Consider the following 18,216-nt stretch of genomic DNA (forward strand, 5'->3'; position numbering starts at 1 on the left):
TATTTCAATTTCTTATTGTGTTTTTGCCAACTGTTCTGATATGCAAATTTGAATTTTATTGTTTTACAAAAAGCTTGATTTATCCTCCATGAGTGTACCTTGTAAAGGACCTGTCACTTGTCCAAGGTTTATTTATGCCTTGTGCTTGAAGATGTTTAGATAGGCAATCAGAATGCTCAGGAGTTTACTGCTGTTTACTCTTTGTTTAGATGATTTCATAGGATTATTGGTCTAGATTTGATATAATTACTATTTCAATTTGAAACTCTGATTATGTTCATTGCAGTCTAGTGGAAAGCTGAAGCATGTGCCAAACAACACTGGGCACATCATAAGAGACAACCCTAGATAAGATATAGTATTGTCCACTACATGGCATATTCACAGACTTGCTACATACAGTTATAGCTCCATCTAAAATGTGCATCTTTGAAAGTGGTGTGGAAAAATAATATTAGGGTAACATACAGTGGGTACGGAAAGTATTCAGACCCCCTTCAATTTTTCACTTTTTGTTATATTGCAGCCATTTGCTAAAATCATTTAAATTAATTTTTTCCCTCATTAATGTACACACAGCACCCTATATTGACAGACAAAAAAGAATTTTTGAAATTGTTACAGATTTATTAAAAAAGAAAAACTGAAATATCACATGGTCCTAAGTATTCAGACCCTTTGCTCAGTATTTAGTAGAAGCACCCTTTTGAGCTAATACAGCCATGAGTCTTCTTGGGAAAGATGCAACAAGTTTTTCACACCTGGATTTGGGGATCCTCTGCCATTCCTCCTTGCAGATCCTCTCCAGTTCTGTCAGGTTGGATGGTAAACGTTGGTGGGCAGCCATTTTTAGGTCTTTTCAGAGATGCTCAATTGGGTTCAGTCAGGGCTCTGGCTGGGCCATTCAAGAACAGTCACAGAGTTGTTGTGAAGCCACTCCTTTGTTATTTTAGCTGTGTGCTTAGAGTCATTGTCTTGTTGGAAGGTAAACCTTCGGCCCAGTCTGAGGTCCTTAGCACTCTGGAGACGGTTTTTGTCCAGGATATCCCTGTACTTGGCCGCATTCATCTTTCCCTCGATTGCAACCAGTCGTCCTGTCCCTGCAGCCGAAAAACACCCCCACAGCTGTGGACTGTATTGGACAAGTGATGAGCAGTGCCTGGTTGTCTCCACACATACCACTTAGAATTAAGGCCAAAAAGTTCTATCTTGGTCTGATCAGACCAGAGAATCTTATTTCTCACCATCTCAGAGTCCTTTAGGTGTCTTTTAACAAACTCCAAGATAGAACTTGTGCTTGTTTGCTGGCTCTCTTGGGCTACATTTACTTGGCCTGTTTTAGATCCTCTTTTGCCACAATAAATTGTCAGGATCAATGAATCCTATAGGTCAGAAATGTTAAATGTCAGAAATATTAATTGTGATTTTGTTCCATGATTTTTCTTATTTAGTTTCAGTATATATATTTTGTGTTTGGATCGCCATGTTCTTTGACTTCAGTTGCATCTTTGCTATTTGCAGTTGCTGGTCTCTAGTGTATGGGTTTGTGCTGTAGCCACCTTCATCTTCTTCAAGTGCAAAGGATTTCCATCTGAAATTTGAAAGAAGTAAGTCTTCAAAACAAATCAAAGAAAATGTATTTATTTTTTTGTAGCAATATCAGGATATCAACCTTGACTAGTATTTTGACCTCAAGTTTAGTAAATTTTAATAGATTCTGTTAATGATCCCTGCTTGTTTAATCATTCATATTTTTGTTTGTGCCTTTGTACAGTATCTTGGCCACCTGAAATTATATTTATCAAACAAAATAAATCCCTTTATAGATAGATATTTATAGTGTATTAATTTTCAGGCCAGAGTCTGTCCTGATTGCATTGAGCATAAGGAAGGAGACAGCCCCAAAAAGAATGCCAGTTAATTCCAGGAATCACAAACAAAAATATTTACTCATTTGGGGCTATTTTTAAATATCCAATCAGTGTCAAATACACATCTTTTTGGTGTGTGAGAAAAAACTGGAGTACATATAGAAAAGCCCAAAAAGGCACAGGGAGAACATGCATACAACCACATAGGCAGTGACTGGGCCCAGGATTTGAACCTAGTGTCTCAGACCTGCAAGGCAGTAGCACTAACCACTATGATGCTCATTTTTAAAAATAATTTTTAATTTTATCCTTTGTATTTAAAGGTCCCCGCCATTTCAATTTGTTTAATTGTGTCAATACATTATAACGTGATACTCATTTTTTAAAACCATTTTTCATTTTATCCTTTGTATTTAAAGGTCCCCACCATTTCAATATGTTTAATAGTATCAATACATTATAACAGTGTTTTTTATCTATACTTTTTTTTTCATATAGCTAAATGGGTTCTGTCCCTGGTACACTGATATTTTATATTTTAGTACTACTTCTAACACATTTCTAATTTCCACACTATGGTTTTGCAGTAAGTATAATGTTTGTGGAAAGATGAAGATATTTTTCTCATTCAGTTGTGAATTTCTATTTTTGTGCTACTGTATTTGACAGCATTATGTTTGTTTTTTTTTCTATTGGCAAAAGGGCTTAGGTTAATACATTAAGAGTTTTATGTTTAATTATTAATATATGAGCACAATAAAAACCTCATTTATTAAAAGATAAACATTGATATTTACCTGATGTTGTATTCCAGAACCGGAATAAGCATCTTAAATAATGAATGGAAACACTGGAGGTATTTTGTATATTTATATGTACCTGTTGCATAGTGTTTTTATATTCAGCACTATTTTTTATGTACTGTACATAGTTACATACACACATTTTTGAATCTTAATTCAGTTCAAGGCTAAGTGCTCAGAGTCTATTTCCGCAGCTGTACAATATTTGTAAATGTATGCATTAATATTGCCTTGATAATGGAAGTGCTCTATATTACAATTGATTTAACTATATTGAAAAAGCATTAATACAGATTTTGCAAACGGCTCATAATATTTCTGTTTAGTGTTGTTCATAGAATTTAGTTAAATTTATTGCAGGTGTATTTGGTTTGTGGACTGCCATGAGATTGTGCATGTTGTTATGGGCTGTATATAAAATTTTATGGTTAATGTGACTTTGTATAAAATGCTTTTTTAAATGTTGCTTACATTTCTCTAACAAAAATTGTTATGTAAATTAAAGATGAAGAGAATGGAGCATTGCTTAGTGCAGAGAAAATGAAAAATCTTTTGGTTACAATTGCAACCAAACAGCATATGACTCCTTTTGCATTCCATTTTGTTTTATGCTTTTCAGATATTGAAAATGCAAAAAAAAAAAAAAAAATTGCTGCTAGATTATTATAAAATTGCTAGGCCACATTGAAATTCCTTACACATTAATGAGTACTAGTCATAAATTTTATGTTCAAAATACAATGTCTAAATCCAGACCAGCTACTTTTATTGTTATATTTCAAGCACTATGGAGGTGCATATGCAGCAAGTTTAATTTTAGTCATAGCAATAAATTGTATATAATACTTTTTTATTATTTTGCCAACATATGATACACATAATAGGAGAAAAAGTGATAGGACAGTGCAAAAAAAGAAAAAAAAGTTTAAATTATTATCCATGCAACAGATCTCAAAAGATTTATAGATGCGCAAAGTACAATTTTAAAGTTACACTTTACCTTACAGCGCCTTCATGCGTCTGATTTATGCTATTGCTTTTTTAAATGTATTATGGCATTTTAGGATACTCCTTGAAAAAAAATTATTTAAGAATTAAATAATTACAGTTATGTATTTATAAACATCCAAAGAATAAGTTTAACTCATTATGTTTTGTTGTTGGGAAAGGAAAGCTACAAATGTCTATTTTAGCAGCATTGGTACAATGTTAGACTGGAGAGGGTTCCAGTCCATCATAGGTCCCACTCATGTATGCATTTGCATACTGTCAATTTAGAATAATTTTTAACCTAGCAAACAAATCTTTAGGATGTCTTTAGTATTTGAGTGGAAAACTGGAGAAAACCCCAAGGAAATATGTAGAGATCGTGCAGAGTCCATGCACACAAACAAACCTGGGATCCTCTATTTGTGAGGCACGAGTGCTTATCAGTATATGCCTCCCATATTTGAGTTCATCCTATTTGAGAAACTATTCATACATTTTTGCTGTTTCTTTTGGTGAATAATGTGTCCTATTTATTGAATCTGGAGCATCACTGGATTTAAGGCAGAAACCAATTCAAGATGGGGTACCAGCCCTTTACATGACACTCTCACACACCCACACATTAAAGAGTCAGCAATAACCTAACATGGTCTAGCAAGTCTTTGGAATATTTGAGAAGTTAAGCAAAATGGAAAAAAGATTAGTACTTAAATTATTTATTAAAAATAGGTTCTAAATATGTCATTGTGAGGATGATAATGTACATTTACAAAAAATGGCATTGCAACATTTATATTTCCTAGATTTCCCTGGTGTTTTAAAAGGAATGAACACATATTTGCTGCATACACTTTAAAGCAGCAAAATACCTTGATTGCCTTTTCTCTGAATGTCTTTTCACCTGTACTTGGTACGATTTGCCTAGTTCTTTATATTGTTTTTCTCCCTTATTTGGGTGTGAGGATCCCTTCATGTGAGTGGTTTCAGAAACAGCAAATGAGCAATTAGGTTAACACCCACCATGGTCAAAATTAAACATCAATTAAAGAAAGAAACTTATCCTCTAACAAGACAAGTCTGATAACCTTTAGTCAGGAAGAAAAGCTTGTCCATCTGCATCATTTATTTTCACCTGCAGCACCAAGCTGAAGAGGAAGCACACAGTAATCTGTCACAGCATGATGAGAAAGGAAAGCTGAGGAGGAAGCACACAATAGTCTGTCACAGTATGATGAGAAAAGTCAGAGAAACAAAGAATATAGGTTCATTTTATAAACTATTGAATTTACATACAGTGCCAATCAATGCATACATTTACTCTGGTTAGTTCATTGGTTTACATACAAATGATCTATATAAAATAAAAGTCTATTTAATCATTTTTCTTATACCATTTGGGTTGAGCCACCACCCTTGAGATTTCTGTGTATATAACAATTGTACAATCTTGTTGAATACAGGTCATCTGATCTTTTCATCATCTCATTTTGTCTCTGTTGTTCATTTGACATTCATCTGGTTTCCTGATATGCCTAAACAGATTTGTGACATTTATTAGCCCTTTATGTCATTTCTTTAAGCTGAATGCTATGTTACCCTAATATTATACTTTCACACCACTTTCAAAGATGCATATTTTAGATTGAGCTATAAATGTATGTAGCAAGTGTCTGAATATGCTATGTAGTGGACAATACTGTATCTTATCTAGGGTTTTCTCTTATGATGTGCCCAGTGTTGTTTGGCACAGGCTTCAGCTTTCCACTAGACTGCAATGAACATAAGCAGAGTTTCAAATTGAAATACAGTTCCATCCTAAATCAATAATTATATCAAATCTAAACCAATAATCCTATCAAATCATCTAAACAAAGAGTAAACAGCAGTAAATTCCTGAGCATTCTGTGTTCTGAACTCTACTAATGGTCAGATAGCTCTTGAAAATGCACATATCTACAAAATATCTTCTTAAGGTTGTTTTTACCTCTCTGTGTCTATTTCTGTCTTTGCTCTCCTGACTATCTGCAGCTATACCAACATAATCAACCATCAGGCAATTTTGATTTATTTCGAGTTAAATTTTTCAGCTATTCTTGGGAATATCCACAATACTTCATGTGCTCTACTTTGAATATTGTTACCCCTAATACTTGTAAATTGTTTACATTTTAAACAGTCGTATTTATTACAGTTTGCTTTGTTACTGTCCTTGGATAAAGGCATCTGATAAATAATGAATAATGATAATGATATAGAATAACGGTGGTCACCAGAAGAAGATGAATATTGAATTATCATCTTCACTCGAATAGAAAGAAGATTTACTAGAATATAACCTTTTATTTGATAAAACAAAAAGCCCAATACATTTTTTTGAATCAATTTTTCCCTCGGACATAAACAGGGTGTTTGAAAGCTCTGACCTTAGAAAGAGCTTATTGTTCAAGTGAGGTTTCCACCATTACACCAGTTGTTCATGTATTTTGTTTATGTGTCAGTCCTCAAATAGCCAATGCTAGAGATGTCCAAGCTTACTGAAGTTGGCTCTTGCATTGAATAATATATTAATAGTGTCAATCCACAGAAAATATATGATAGCTTAATTTTTTAACAAGAACCATAAAACATGTATGCAGGTAACTCTATATAATATTAAAGTTCTTTCGATATAAGTTACTTGTATAAGTGGACTGCATGTGGCCCATTCTCGGTATAGGTGTGGCTGTTATTATCTTATTGTCATTATTTTATTTTCAATTATAATTTTGTTTGCATGCTTCAAGCATTCATCTACATATGAGTAGTGATCTCAGGAGACTAAAGTTAGCAAAATGTTGTTGACATGGTGATTGCCATGCACTTTTGTCACAGTCATTCACAACCAGTGACTTAAAATTATTTGGCAGGATCAGGGAAGTGTAAAGCAAAGTGTAAATATGAAGTTGAACACAGAAGATTTTTAAAGTTGGAGGATTTATATTTTTTGAAGAACACAATGGAAAACCTTTATGCTGGATATGCCAGACTTGTTCCTTCATTTTAATGCTTCAAAACTCCAGCACCGTTTTACCTCAGTTCACAATAATATCAGCTGGGAATTTCCCAAAAGTACTGAACTTCACAAATACAAGATACTGTAAATAATCACAGCTTCTTAAACTGATCCATTTCTTTTTGAATATTTACCAAGCACTTTAATACTGTAGTACTAGCTTTGTATTAACTGTTTTGGAACATTGTCTGTTCATACATTGAGGCTGAATTTATGATGAGGTCCGTTAGTGATGTCTTTACTCTCTTTTTTCCATAAAATTTCAGTTTTAAAGCAAAAGATGTCATACCACCAACTATCACGGTCCACAGTTAAACACAGAATATTTGACATAAATAATGCATTTGAACCACATTTGTTCACTGATCTTGAGAAATGGCAGTGTTTTGGATTTGCTTTGGACGAGTCTTGTAATGTTCAAGACAAGCTACAGTAGGCAATTTTTTAGGGTTTATCAGAATGGTGTGTAGCAAAAGGAGAACTACTTGATATCATTTCATTGAAAACAGGGCTCATAGCATTGATATAAAAGAAAACTGATGAGTGTTTTTGAGAGAGCAAATTTGCCGTGATGAAAACTTGCAAAAATATCTACTGTATGAATGGCGTGTTATCTATGGACGAATCTGTGAATGGCCTCAGCTTTACAGAGTCCCAAGGTTTATAGAATTGTGGACTTCAAGTAATATAATTCATCCAGAGCAGCTGGTGTCTAAAAAAGTGAAATTTTGCCTATGTCATGACACCCATGTTGGAGTATGTCAGTTTTGCTTGCACACATGCTCTCAATCACAGACCGTTAAAAAAGTCTCATTGCAGAGCTTATGGAAGAGTATGAAGACTTTCCCAGAGGTATACCACTCCACTGCACTGTGAGCTGGTTTTCAAAAGCTTTCAAAGTGCTTTGAACTTTTGAACAATGTAAAGTAGTTCTTGGAGGAGAAGCACAAGCACTATCTTTAGTTCCATTACACTAAATGGATTTTTGCTGGATATGCTACATCATTTAGACAGACTTCATGAGGATCTACAAGGGAAGCTAAATATGGTGCCTGATCTGCTGCAAAGAGTATTTGCTTTTGTCAATAACTGAGGCTGTTCATGACATATTTTCAAAAGGAAGAATTAACACATTGTGTATTAAATGGAAGAGGAAAAGCAAAGAGGGTTGACTTCAAGGTATGTTACACTGGTGGAAAGTCTCCAGGAAAATTTTAAAGGCAGATTCCATGATCTGCAGTTGAAATAGGTACAGATTACATTCCCCTCTTTCACTGCTGAGTCAGACATTGAAATTTACTTTAGTGACAGATCAAGTAGATATGATTGAACTTTACTGAAGATAACAGACTGAAATATTTTTGAGGGAAGGCATCCTGGAATTTTAGAGAACTATGCCGATGGAGAAATATCCCCACGTCAAAGCTATTGTTAACGTTTGGTTCAACACATGTTTGTGGATGTTTTTCTTTTTTTGGTACCCTGAAACATGAGGAATCAAATCACTGTTACTACAACACTTGTGAGAGGGATTTTTCAAGTAGCAACAATTGAATAAATACAAGCCAGATATGAAAAGGATTGTGGAAAAGCAAAGAATGCCAGAAGTTCCACTGAGTCAAAAGCAGCTACTTGCAGCTTAAGAAGAAAAAAAATCTTAACTATGGAAACAGTCTTCCTTCACTGCACATTATCAGAAATTGTTCTGGGTGTTGGTATGTGTATGCACGCACATAACTTATGATGTGGCTCTCTGTTTTGATATGGTGTTTTTTTTTTGGTTCATTTTGTTACTAGTTGGACAGCCCTGCTTTACATACTTTGATATGTAGGCTTAATTTAGTTTATTGTCAGATGTCATTAAAATGTAACAGTATAATTATGCATCATTATGCTTTTGATTGCAATGTCCTCTGCCTCATTTACTGTATTATTTCCCAAATGAGGTACAATAAAGAATCCATGCCTGATTAGAATTTTATGAGTTATGTGGCTCTGTGCTGATATGATTATAGAAACTTTTTTAAAATTATTGACACAATTTAGTATTGCCAGAATGGCATTTCTGTGTCCCACATTTTTCATGAGAAAAGGGTGATTTCTGAATTGGTTTCAAGCGTTGAATTTTGTCATAAAGGGTTTGGGAAAATATCATTTTAGGTGCAGAACAGGTGCGGGTTGAAGAATTGCCTTGCACCCAAGGTAATAAAATTGGAAAAACTAAACAATCATGTAATCTATACATGTTTTAAATGAAAACTCGCTATGCAGTGCTTAAGCCATCTAACATGCCTGTTTAAAATGCATGTAACTGTGAGACTGTGAGAGACATGCCTATTGGGTCAATGCAACTGATAAACTGATATATGAGTATCCTAAATACACTGCTTTAAAAGGCTTTAATTGTCCATTGTTTTTAAGTGGAAATTGTTACATAGTAGCCACAGCCTAAAGACAAATTCATGACAGCTATGTGGCATCATCTGCAACAAGTCAGCCAGAATGAAGTTCTTTATTAAAAACAACAGGAACTAACCACTTGACTGTTGATAAAATAAGAACTGCAAAATGGAGTACCAGAGACATAAGGCAAGGTGATATCTGTCTATTTAATTAAAGTACAATAGCAGTTAAACTATAGAATTGTAGATTACAAGTGAAAGTCTGTTGTTTAATCTTCATTGTAGTAATATTTTTACTATTTCCTTTTTTACTATTTATTTTTAACTGATAGCAGAAACTGTGAGTACACACTTGTAACAGGGCACAAAAAAGGGTAATAAACGTGTCTGCATCCTCCCAGTTGACCTAAAGGGAAATATCTTTCTTATAGAGTCACTGAGACTATATATTGCTTTAAGTGTTTTTATTGGCATTGTTTACTTGTGTCTTTGGAGTCTTACACTTCATCCTCAGCTGCAAGTAGTTCAGTCTGCATGTCGGCATTGATATGTTGAATCCAGATCATGGCACCAGCAACACTCAAAAACTTTGGAACAAACTTGCTTATATGTGAGAGCTGTTTTTTAGGTATGGACAAATGTGCAAGCCACACATTATGTTGCACAATTTAACCAAATGTTTTGAAATGAGTGACTTTGTATTTCTTCAGAGTAACTGCAAAACACTGATTGCATATTCCTCATGTATTTGAGTTTTTTCACCCAGAGACTATAGTTTTATGCCACATTACAACTGCACATATACTGGTGTTTTCAAGTGACACTAGAAATGCTCTGATGTATTGTGTGTTTGATTGTGCTGTTTAATGAACTGGCATCCAGTCTAACATGGCAACCTTATCTTGTATGTGTTGATCTAGATATTAATTACATTGAACATTTTACAGAGGATTGGAAAAATTCCTTATGAAGAAAAAGCTGTGGGTTGTTATACAATTTTAGTAATAAGTTAAATTTGTAAGGGAAGTGTATTACTTATGTTGCACAACATCTGGTGGGGCTGTATCCCAGTGGTCCTTAATGCAGAAACTCCACTGCTGCATTTTCCAAGAAGAACTGAATATGTTGTGTTGCCATGCTAATCAATGTGCCACCATGACATTCCTCCAAAACCAGTGTAAAACTGAAAGTAAAATGGCTAATAAGGCAAACCCATTGTAAAGTGGGAAAGCTGTACTACAGAAGGTTATCCAGTGGAATAAAAAAAAATCAACTTGGTGCCATTATTACAAGCATTGTTTATCAAAGTAATTGAAAAGAAAATTGTACAAAAATCAAAAGTTGCTAAAATATCCATCATATAGACCAATTTCATATCTCAGAAATGATGTTAAGATCCTGGTGAAAGTTTTAGCTAGAAAAAAATGTTTCTCTTTATGATATTGGAAGGCCAAACTTTAAGAAGAACTGGAAGATGTATTAAGCACAAATACATAGTATCAAGTCAGTAATGCATGTTTAATGTGATATATTCTCCTACAGAATCTGAATTCCCAGAGGTCTTACAGTCTTTGAATGCAGAAAAATCATTTTGTTAGAGCAGAATGAAGATATCTTTTCACTATTTGTCCAAGAATTTGTGCCTGGATTAAATTGCTGTATACTGTTATGGGCAATCTGAGAGAAGCCATACAATTATTGTTGAAAACAAATGAGCAAGGAACGACAATAATTGAAAAGCGAAGTTCAGAATCAGAAAAGACCAAAACCATTGCGATAATCTTTTAAGGAGTAAACAGAAAGAAATTGGTCTGCATGTGGTGGACACTGCCATATATTACTGTAATATCTGATGTCATAACAGACTGCAATGCACCCGATCATGTGATGACAATGGGAGAATGTGCCTTGGCAACTGTTACTTAACAATAGAGGTGCGCAATATGGCATGGTGAAAAAGCAAAAACATAACAATAAAATAACAACAAACAACCTTAAAACAAAATAAAAGTGCAAAATGAAAATGAAACTAAAAATTACATGATCCAAAACTCTATGATAATAATTATAAATACACAAAGAAAAACTTACTAAGTCTGTCTCAAAATAAATATGTAAATCGACTTTAGGAGCATTAATAAAATGGGTCTGTAAAACAGACAAAGATTAACATTTAAGTAACCAGAATGAACCACCCAGTTCTTAACCTAACTTTTGACCTTTATAGTTGTGTGTGAAATTTTGCCTTTTCAATGACTTGAGACTGATTTAAGGTTGCCTTCTGCCTTGTGTCTAGTCATTCTCTGCAAACAGTACAATCAAAGAATCTACCAAAGAATGATGCATTTCAAAATATTTCATAATCCTACTTAAGATTTTTTAGGCACTGGAAATTCATATCTGCTTACTGGTTATCCCATATGATTCATAGGAGGGCATTAAAACAACATGTGCCAGCAAGTTTTTTTTTTTTCTGAAGAAACTTAGGAAGTGTGCTGTTTGCAGTGCATACACACAAATAATGTGGTACAAAGAGGATGGTCTTTGTACATGCACTGTATTAAACAACATTCCGGTTCCTTCACCACATAGTTCTTTTGACCTTTTTATCAAGATGGAGTGGGTCTATGGTGTCACTTTCTTCCAGAAAATAGAATTTCCCTTATTCAATTCTTGTCTGTAGAATCAAATCTCATAGTGCTCTGTGACCTTTTTATACATCTCCTTATGGGTGAGGTGGTCCTCATAACAAAAGATTACACAGCATAACATGATGCTACCCTCAAGTACTGATGCAATCATACCAGCTGCAGATTTGACCTTTGTTGTTGAAATGCTTTATTAATAGCAATTACTTTTGTTAGCAGTATCATTGGAATGCTACCAATCGTGAGGCATTTTAAGCTGATAAAATTAATTAATTCAACACACCTTAGCATAGCAGAATCTGACACGCTCACTAGATTGATTTTGTACAGTTTTCATATGACAGACAGAATACAGTATAGGAGTCACACTGTCTATTGTAGTCACCATGCTTTATTTTGTGATAGTGACATGTAAAAATCAGTTAGCTTATGTTTTAGCTTATAGATTAGTTATCTAGAACTTTATGGACTCTTAGCTAAAGATGCTATTAGTTTGATATGTTACTATAAAATATCCTAGAGAAAGTGAGAGTGTACACAGATTCATTTCTATGTGCCCCACAATAGTCTGGCTTCCCATTGTGTTACTGTCCTCATTGCTGTTAGGTTAATCTCTGACTCATTTGCTTGGATAAATGGTAATGCATGGGTGATTGTTAAGTTGGTAAAAATGTACCACTCAAGTGTATCCAGCAAAAAATTATCTTATTCTTGGATTTATCAAATAAAATTAATTAACTTTTCCTAGTAAACACCAGACCAAGATGCAAAATCCTTGGATACTTAGATGTAACAGGAATTCAGGTGGGTTACCTCACTTTCTCAATGTCACTGTTACAGCTGTATCAGTGGTGTCTGAAGAGATAAAGGCTTTAAAAAACAGTACCAATAACATGTTCTATCTATTTATATTGACTTTCCTTGCCCACATAATATACTGTGGTAGTTACATATAGTTTAGACATACAATATATATGGAAATCATACCATGCATCTAATGCAGGATTTAAAAAAATGATATTTTTGAATTAATTTCACTTCCATAACTACAAGACCAAACTGTGTGTATCAAAGTACATTGTAGCTTTTACTGAAGCATCGCCACATACCTAAAGCAGTAAATCTGTTGTACAGTATGTAACAACCTGATTCTGCTAAAGCAGTGGATCTCAACATGACAATCCTTACAGTTGCAGGATTTTAATGTAGAAATTAAATCAAATCAAATTCTTGTTTGAAACTGGTGTATGATTTCAGTTGTACATTTTTTTGCCTTTTCTAACATACTTATGCTAATTTAGAAGTTTGAAAAAGGGGAATTTAACAATGTAGTGTATGTACATGTTTTAGGACTAAGATCACCTAGTTTATCCATTTTTGATGATCATTAAGGTTTTATGTACTTGTTATAAATAACATAACATTATCTAACTTAATTAATCCTTTTCACTGTCACATGGAGACATTGACTATTCCTTGCAGCATAGGTAGCAAGAAAGGAAACATTTCATTCTGGTCAGAGCCCTACTTACACGTCCAGATCCAGACTTGGCAGAGCCAGTTTGGAATCGCTAATTAACTTAACTGCATATCTTTGGGGAATGTGCAAGGTAAGCAGAAGTACAGTGAGAGATATATACACAGACAAGATCTATACAAAAGATGGCCATCTGGAGCCACAAGGTAGCAATATCAACCGCCACAGCAGCCCCTATTGTAAATACAATGTGTTAAATGCTGTACAAGGGGAAACTGCCCAGACACTTTTGCTCTATTTAGGCAACCATTTTCCTTTACATCTCTTTCACCACCATGTTAATTGTCATGATTGGAACAGTACACACAGAACATTTAACAGGCTTTTGCCCTCATTGCCTGCCTGTTCTCTGGAATATGCACTTTGGTCCCGAGATTTTTGCAGAAAGCAAGAAGACAAGATCATAGTCTGTGGAGTCAAATAAAGACTTCTTTTGTACAGGTGACTATTTGGGGCTTTGTTGACTTCTTTGAGAGTAAAGAGACGGCCCCTGTAAATTAAGGCATGTATCAATTTTTTCCCCATAGTACATTTCCTTACTATGCAACGAAGTAAGAAATGTGTAATTTAATTTAAGAATTAGCTCATTGAAAGGTAAGAATGACTATTAAAAACTGAAGGGAAAAGAAAACTCCTGACTAAACAGTATCAACTACAGGGTTAGCCTGTTCAGGTCTGTTCTTTCTCCTTTTTGGGCAGGTCTGTTCGAATGTATACTGTCCCCTAATCATTCAATTCTGTCTATACATGCATTATGTGATTCCTTTGTTACTATATTATAAAGTGTGATGTAGTATTATATGATCTGGTTAATTAAGCATCAAAAGTCACTATTATCTTGTACATGTGTTCAAAACCTTTTTACTACTTTTTGTCGTTTCAGAATGTTCCAGACGGATGTATCGTATCCTGCCTTTAAAATTTACAGCTAAGTTACTCGTGGTGACATTTACTGTAGCATTTTAGACTTGACAATGTTTCTTATATAAACATTTACTCCTTTATTTGAAATGAAGGACTTCATTAAAAAAACAGTGGTTCAACCGCGAATCCAACAATTCACGGGCATTCTGAACTACATAAACTGCGAGTGCTTCGGAAATCCGAAATCCTGCGTCACCAATTGCTGCACAGCAGCCGCAGGAACGGAGCTCCAGAGGCACTTGTTCGCTTGATATTTGTAATGGGCGGGGTCACCCGCCAGCTGACGATGCAGATTTACTTAAGCACCGCCCCTTACCATGTCTTATTAGAGATACTGCAGAGAAACACTTGGGTTGAACCTCCCAGGTGATTGTATTGAAAAATGACATTGTATTTTTCATCAGGACTCAGGTGTTCTTTTTAAGGAATCGTTTTATTCTCACTTCGTTTAGCCAAATGCCCATGTCATACCGTATTCGTTTAAATGATATGATTGGCCATAAATAATAATCCTAAAGGGCAACATTTTGCCACTGGGAGTCAATGATGCGCAACAGCGATTGACATGCCTTTAAAGAGCTCACATCATTTGAATTCGGCGGACAGCTCTTCTGCGGTGCATTTAAAGAATATCTGGCGGAACTCCCCTTTAAGAGTGCGGCACACGGTGGGGGGGAAGAGGGATGTTACCGGATTGTTAATGACGTGTCACCTGATTCCAACCAACTAGGGGGGCAGGGGGTATTAAAAATACGTACACTAAATTCTTTAAATCATCACCATCGTTCACCTCGACATCCCGCATCATCGTACAGAGTGAATAGCAAAAGAGAATTTAAAAATAGAACCGAAAAATACGGATTCGAGGAAGGACATAGGGAGGGAGGACATGGGAGGTGTGAAATAGCGGAGATATACATTTGAAAGCCACCGCTGCGGGCTGGAAAGAGTCTAATCCTCAATTCTGTGAGAAGGACATCCAGCAGCCGGCTGAGAGACAGCAGCCCACATAACAATTTTATAAAAAATCCGCTTCTACCTTGCTGCTGGCTGCTAATACGCTGCAGATTTTTCTGCTTTATTATCTTATGCGGCGTTTCATTGGGAGCAGCTTTTAACGGCGACAGACAGCAAATTCAAAGAGAACTCTTACGGCGTTTTAAAAAATAAGATAAAATTCTGCTACATCACCCGAAAGGATCTCACAGAAAGGCTGCAATACGAAAACAGTTGTTTGCGGAGACCACATTTATTCTTCTTCTTTATTCTAAGGAACGCATCTCTGTGAAAGGCAGCTAAAGGACCACACCGGCAAAGGCTTCCACAAGGGCAGCTCCCGCATCCGAGGACGTGAAGGTGCTAACTGCACGTCTACAACAGTCTTTTGGGGTTATTTCATTACTGGGAGTTCAAGAGACGTTGCAGATTTATGTTGAAAGGGAAAGGATGCCATATTTGTAATATTTTATTTTCGATGCACATATTTACATTTTATACAATTTTTTTCACGTATATAAGCCCCTAATATAGTTATTAGGACGAAAGTACATTTTTTGGAATAAGCATTTATTTGACTAAACTACGTATATATTTGTATATATTGCTTTTCTTAGCTTAATTGGTAGGGTATCGAACAACCCTGGAGAGAAGATGTCGGGCCAAACACTGACGGACCGCATCGCTGCTGCACAGTACAGCGTAACGGGATCGGCGGTCGCCAGGGCCGTCTGCAAAGCCACCACACACGAGGTGATGGGACCCAAGAAGAAGCACCTGGACTGTAAGTGTGTCCCTCTTTTTTATGTCATTTCCAAAATAATATTCGAAGAACGAATAACTAAGTCATGAGGACTTTACAGTTGACAAAAATTCCCTACGCCTGTTCAACACGAAGAAAACAACGGGCGTAAGAGGCAGCTGTTTGTAAGTCTGACAGCCTGATTAGCATGTGTTGGGTGACTGCAATTTGATTGGGTGGAGACGAGCTGCTTCTGTTGCGACCCCCCAAGTTCCCCACCCCCACATGTGCTCTCCATCATTAATGACACACCACTTTATATAATAATTTCCCCTTTTGCTCTTGATTTAAAATTCATCGCCATCACACGCTTATAAGTGTGGTGTTTGCTGTTTGAGATATTTCCGACAATACTGAATGTCTGTGGAGACACTAATGTCTGAATGTCTTGGAGCACTATGTCAGTCTGTATGACTTGTAATATTCCTGTTATTAGGTTAACATGTAACAGGCTATTAGCTGGCCCTTTAATTAATGCCAGGCCCTTTAGTCAGCCAGGGCATAGGTAAAGCATTTTAGTTCAAGCAGTGACGCTAGTGATTGTCGAGTGTTAATGTGCTGTAGGGAAGCTGCCTTTACCTCTGGAGAGTTAGGTGGTAGGTAGAAAGGTCTTTGCAGTATGTATGAGATCTCTTGAACATGCTCAGTGTATTGTTTTATTTAGGAAGAATATTTTATTGGGTTAATCGTATTTCACATTGCTGTGGACCAAATGAATTTAGTATTTTATTAATAATATGCTCATTCATCCCAACAATTACATATTTAATCACAGGAGTATATTCTGGAATAAAACAATTTGCAGTTTTTAATCATAATAACCTTTACTTAGAGATGTACAGTGCCTGTATATTGTAGTCTGTACATAGCTATGTGCTTAGTGCATTCTGCAGCATTTTAATAGTTTATCCTTACTGTTTTAAAAATAACAGATCATGGAACACATTGCTACATTCCAGTTCACCAAATGTTTCCTTTTTATGAGGACTAAGGCAAAATAAGTTAATTCTCATGTAAGATTATGTTATGGAACATTATTGAAATGCTGGTTCAAGATGGCATATAGGGCAGTTAAAATAATTCCAATTTTATATTCATATAGTATAATCTGACACTCCCTTGAAGTTGTACTTGCTACACAAGTGGGTCCCATCTGTCTGCTTCAATTCAAACCCAGCTCCAACTCTTAGTTCCTTCCGGGAAAATTCCTGTACGTCAGCAGTGTGCTTAACATTTTATAAGTCTGCCTCACCACCTTTTATAGCCTTTCTGTGTCTTTCAGCATCTCTGTTTGAGAATTTATTAACCATTGGGGTACTATTTATCCATTTATTTATGTTAGGAAAGCTCGGAAAAATATGTAAATTAAGCCAGATGTTTATACTGTATGTTAAGTAAGTACTGTATATACATTTCAGAAGTGTTTTTACCATCTTAATTAATGTATTTTTTCTTCTTACTGTAAGTTTTTTTGTTCATTCTGTATACTTTGAGACAAATTCTGTTGCTGTCTGCATAGCTTACTTTTTTATTCTTAGGATCTATTCCTGCCTAGTAAATAATTAATAGGTATGTGGGTGCACACAATGTATTATTTACTGGGTCAGAGGTTATGTCTCTAGTATATTGTGTTCTCACTCATTACAATGATAATGATCCTGTTCAATGTCAAAGCTAAAACCTACTGAAGACAGGCAGGTGTTGCACCATATTGATTTGGTGGAGAATGCATTCACATAAATAGAAGGAAAATGTTTTTGTAAGCCATAGGAAAATTGTGCATCCACAGGTACATGAATTTTTAATGTAAAGGTGAAAGGATGTAATGTGCAGCTACAGTTTAGGTGTTTTTAGTTTAGTTTCTCGTGTTTTATGCAACTCTTTTTATATTTTTGTTTTTTGCAGATGTCAGGTCTGCACTTTCCATTTAAAAATATGGGTTGTTGTCATAATATTTTTAGTTTTATCAAGAATTCTGCACTCTTTAATTCAGTTTTTTGGCAAATCTAAACCATATTTAGTTTTGTAAGTGCCAGAGTCTATGTAGTGCTAGACAGCAACTAGCCCTGGATGGGCATCAGTCCATCACAGAACACAGTCATGCACATCAGGCCAGTAGAGGCGTATGTTAATCAAGTTCTTACATCTTCATGATGCTAGAAGAAAACAAGAGTATGTGTAAGAAAATCTG

At 35.3% G+C, this 18,216-nt stretch overlaps 1 protein-coding gene across 5 annotated transcripts in view; it reads left to right on the plus strand.

Annotated features, from left to right (window-relative positions):
• Nucleotides 1-14,920: 14,920 nt before the first annotated feature.
• Nucleotides 14,921-18,216, plus strand: part of snap91a (synaptosome associated protein 91a) — a 247,694-nt gene continuing 244,398 nt past the window's right edge. For 2 of the 5 annotated variants that reach the window (XM_039747580.1, XM_039747582.1), the window contains exon 1: nucleotides 14,935-16,007. In XM_039747580.1, coding sequence (XP_039603514.1) covers nucleotides 15,878-16,007 — 130 coding nt within the window. In that variant the 5' untranslated portion in view covers nucleotides 14,935-15,877. Of the gene's footprint in view, nucleotides 16,008-18,216 lie in introns of all 5 variants that reach the window. The other 3 variants (XM_039747579.1, XM_039747584.1, XM_039747581.1) reach the window with 3 other exon arrangements.

This window comes from Polypterus senegalus, chromosome 3 (genome assembly GCF_016835505.1).
Source record: "Polypterus senegalus isolate Bchr_013 chromosome 3, ASM1683550v1, whole genome shotgun sequence".
NCBI lineage: Eukaryota > Metazoa > Chordata > Cladistia > Polypteriformes > Polypteridae > Polypterus > Polypterus senegalus.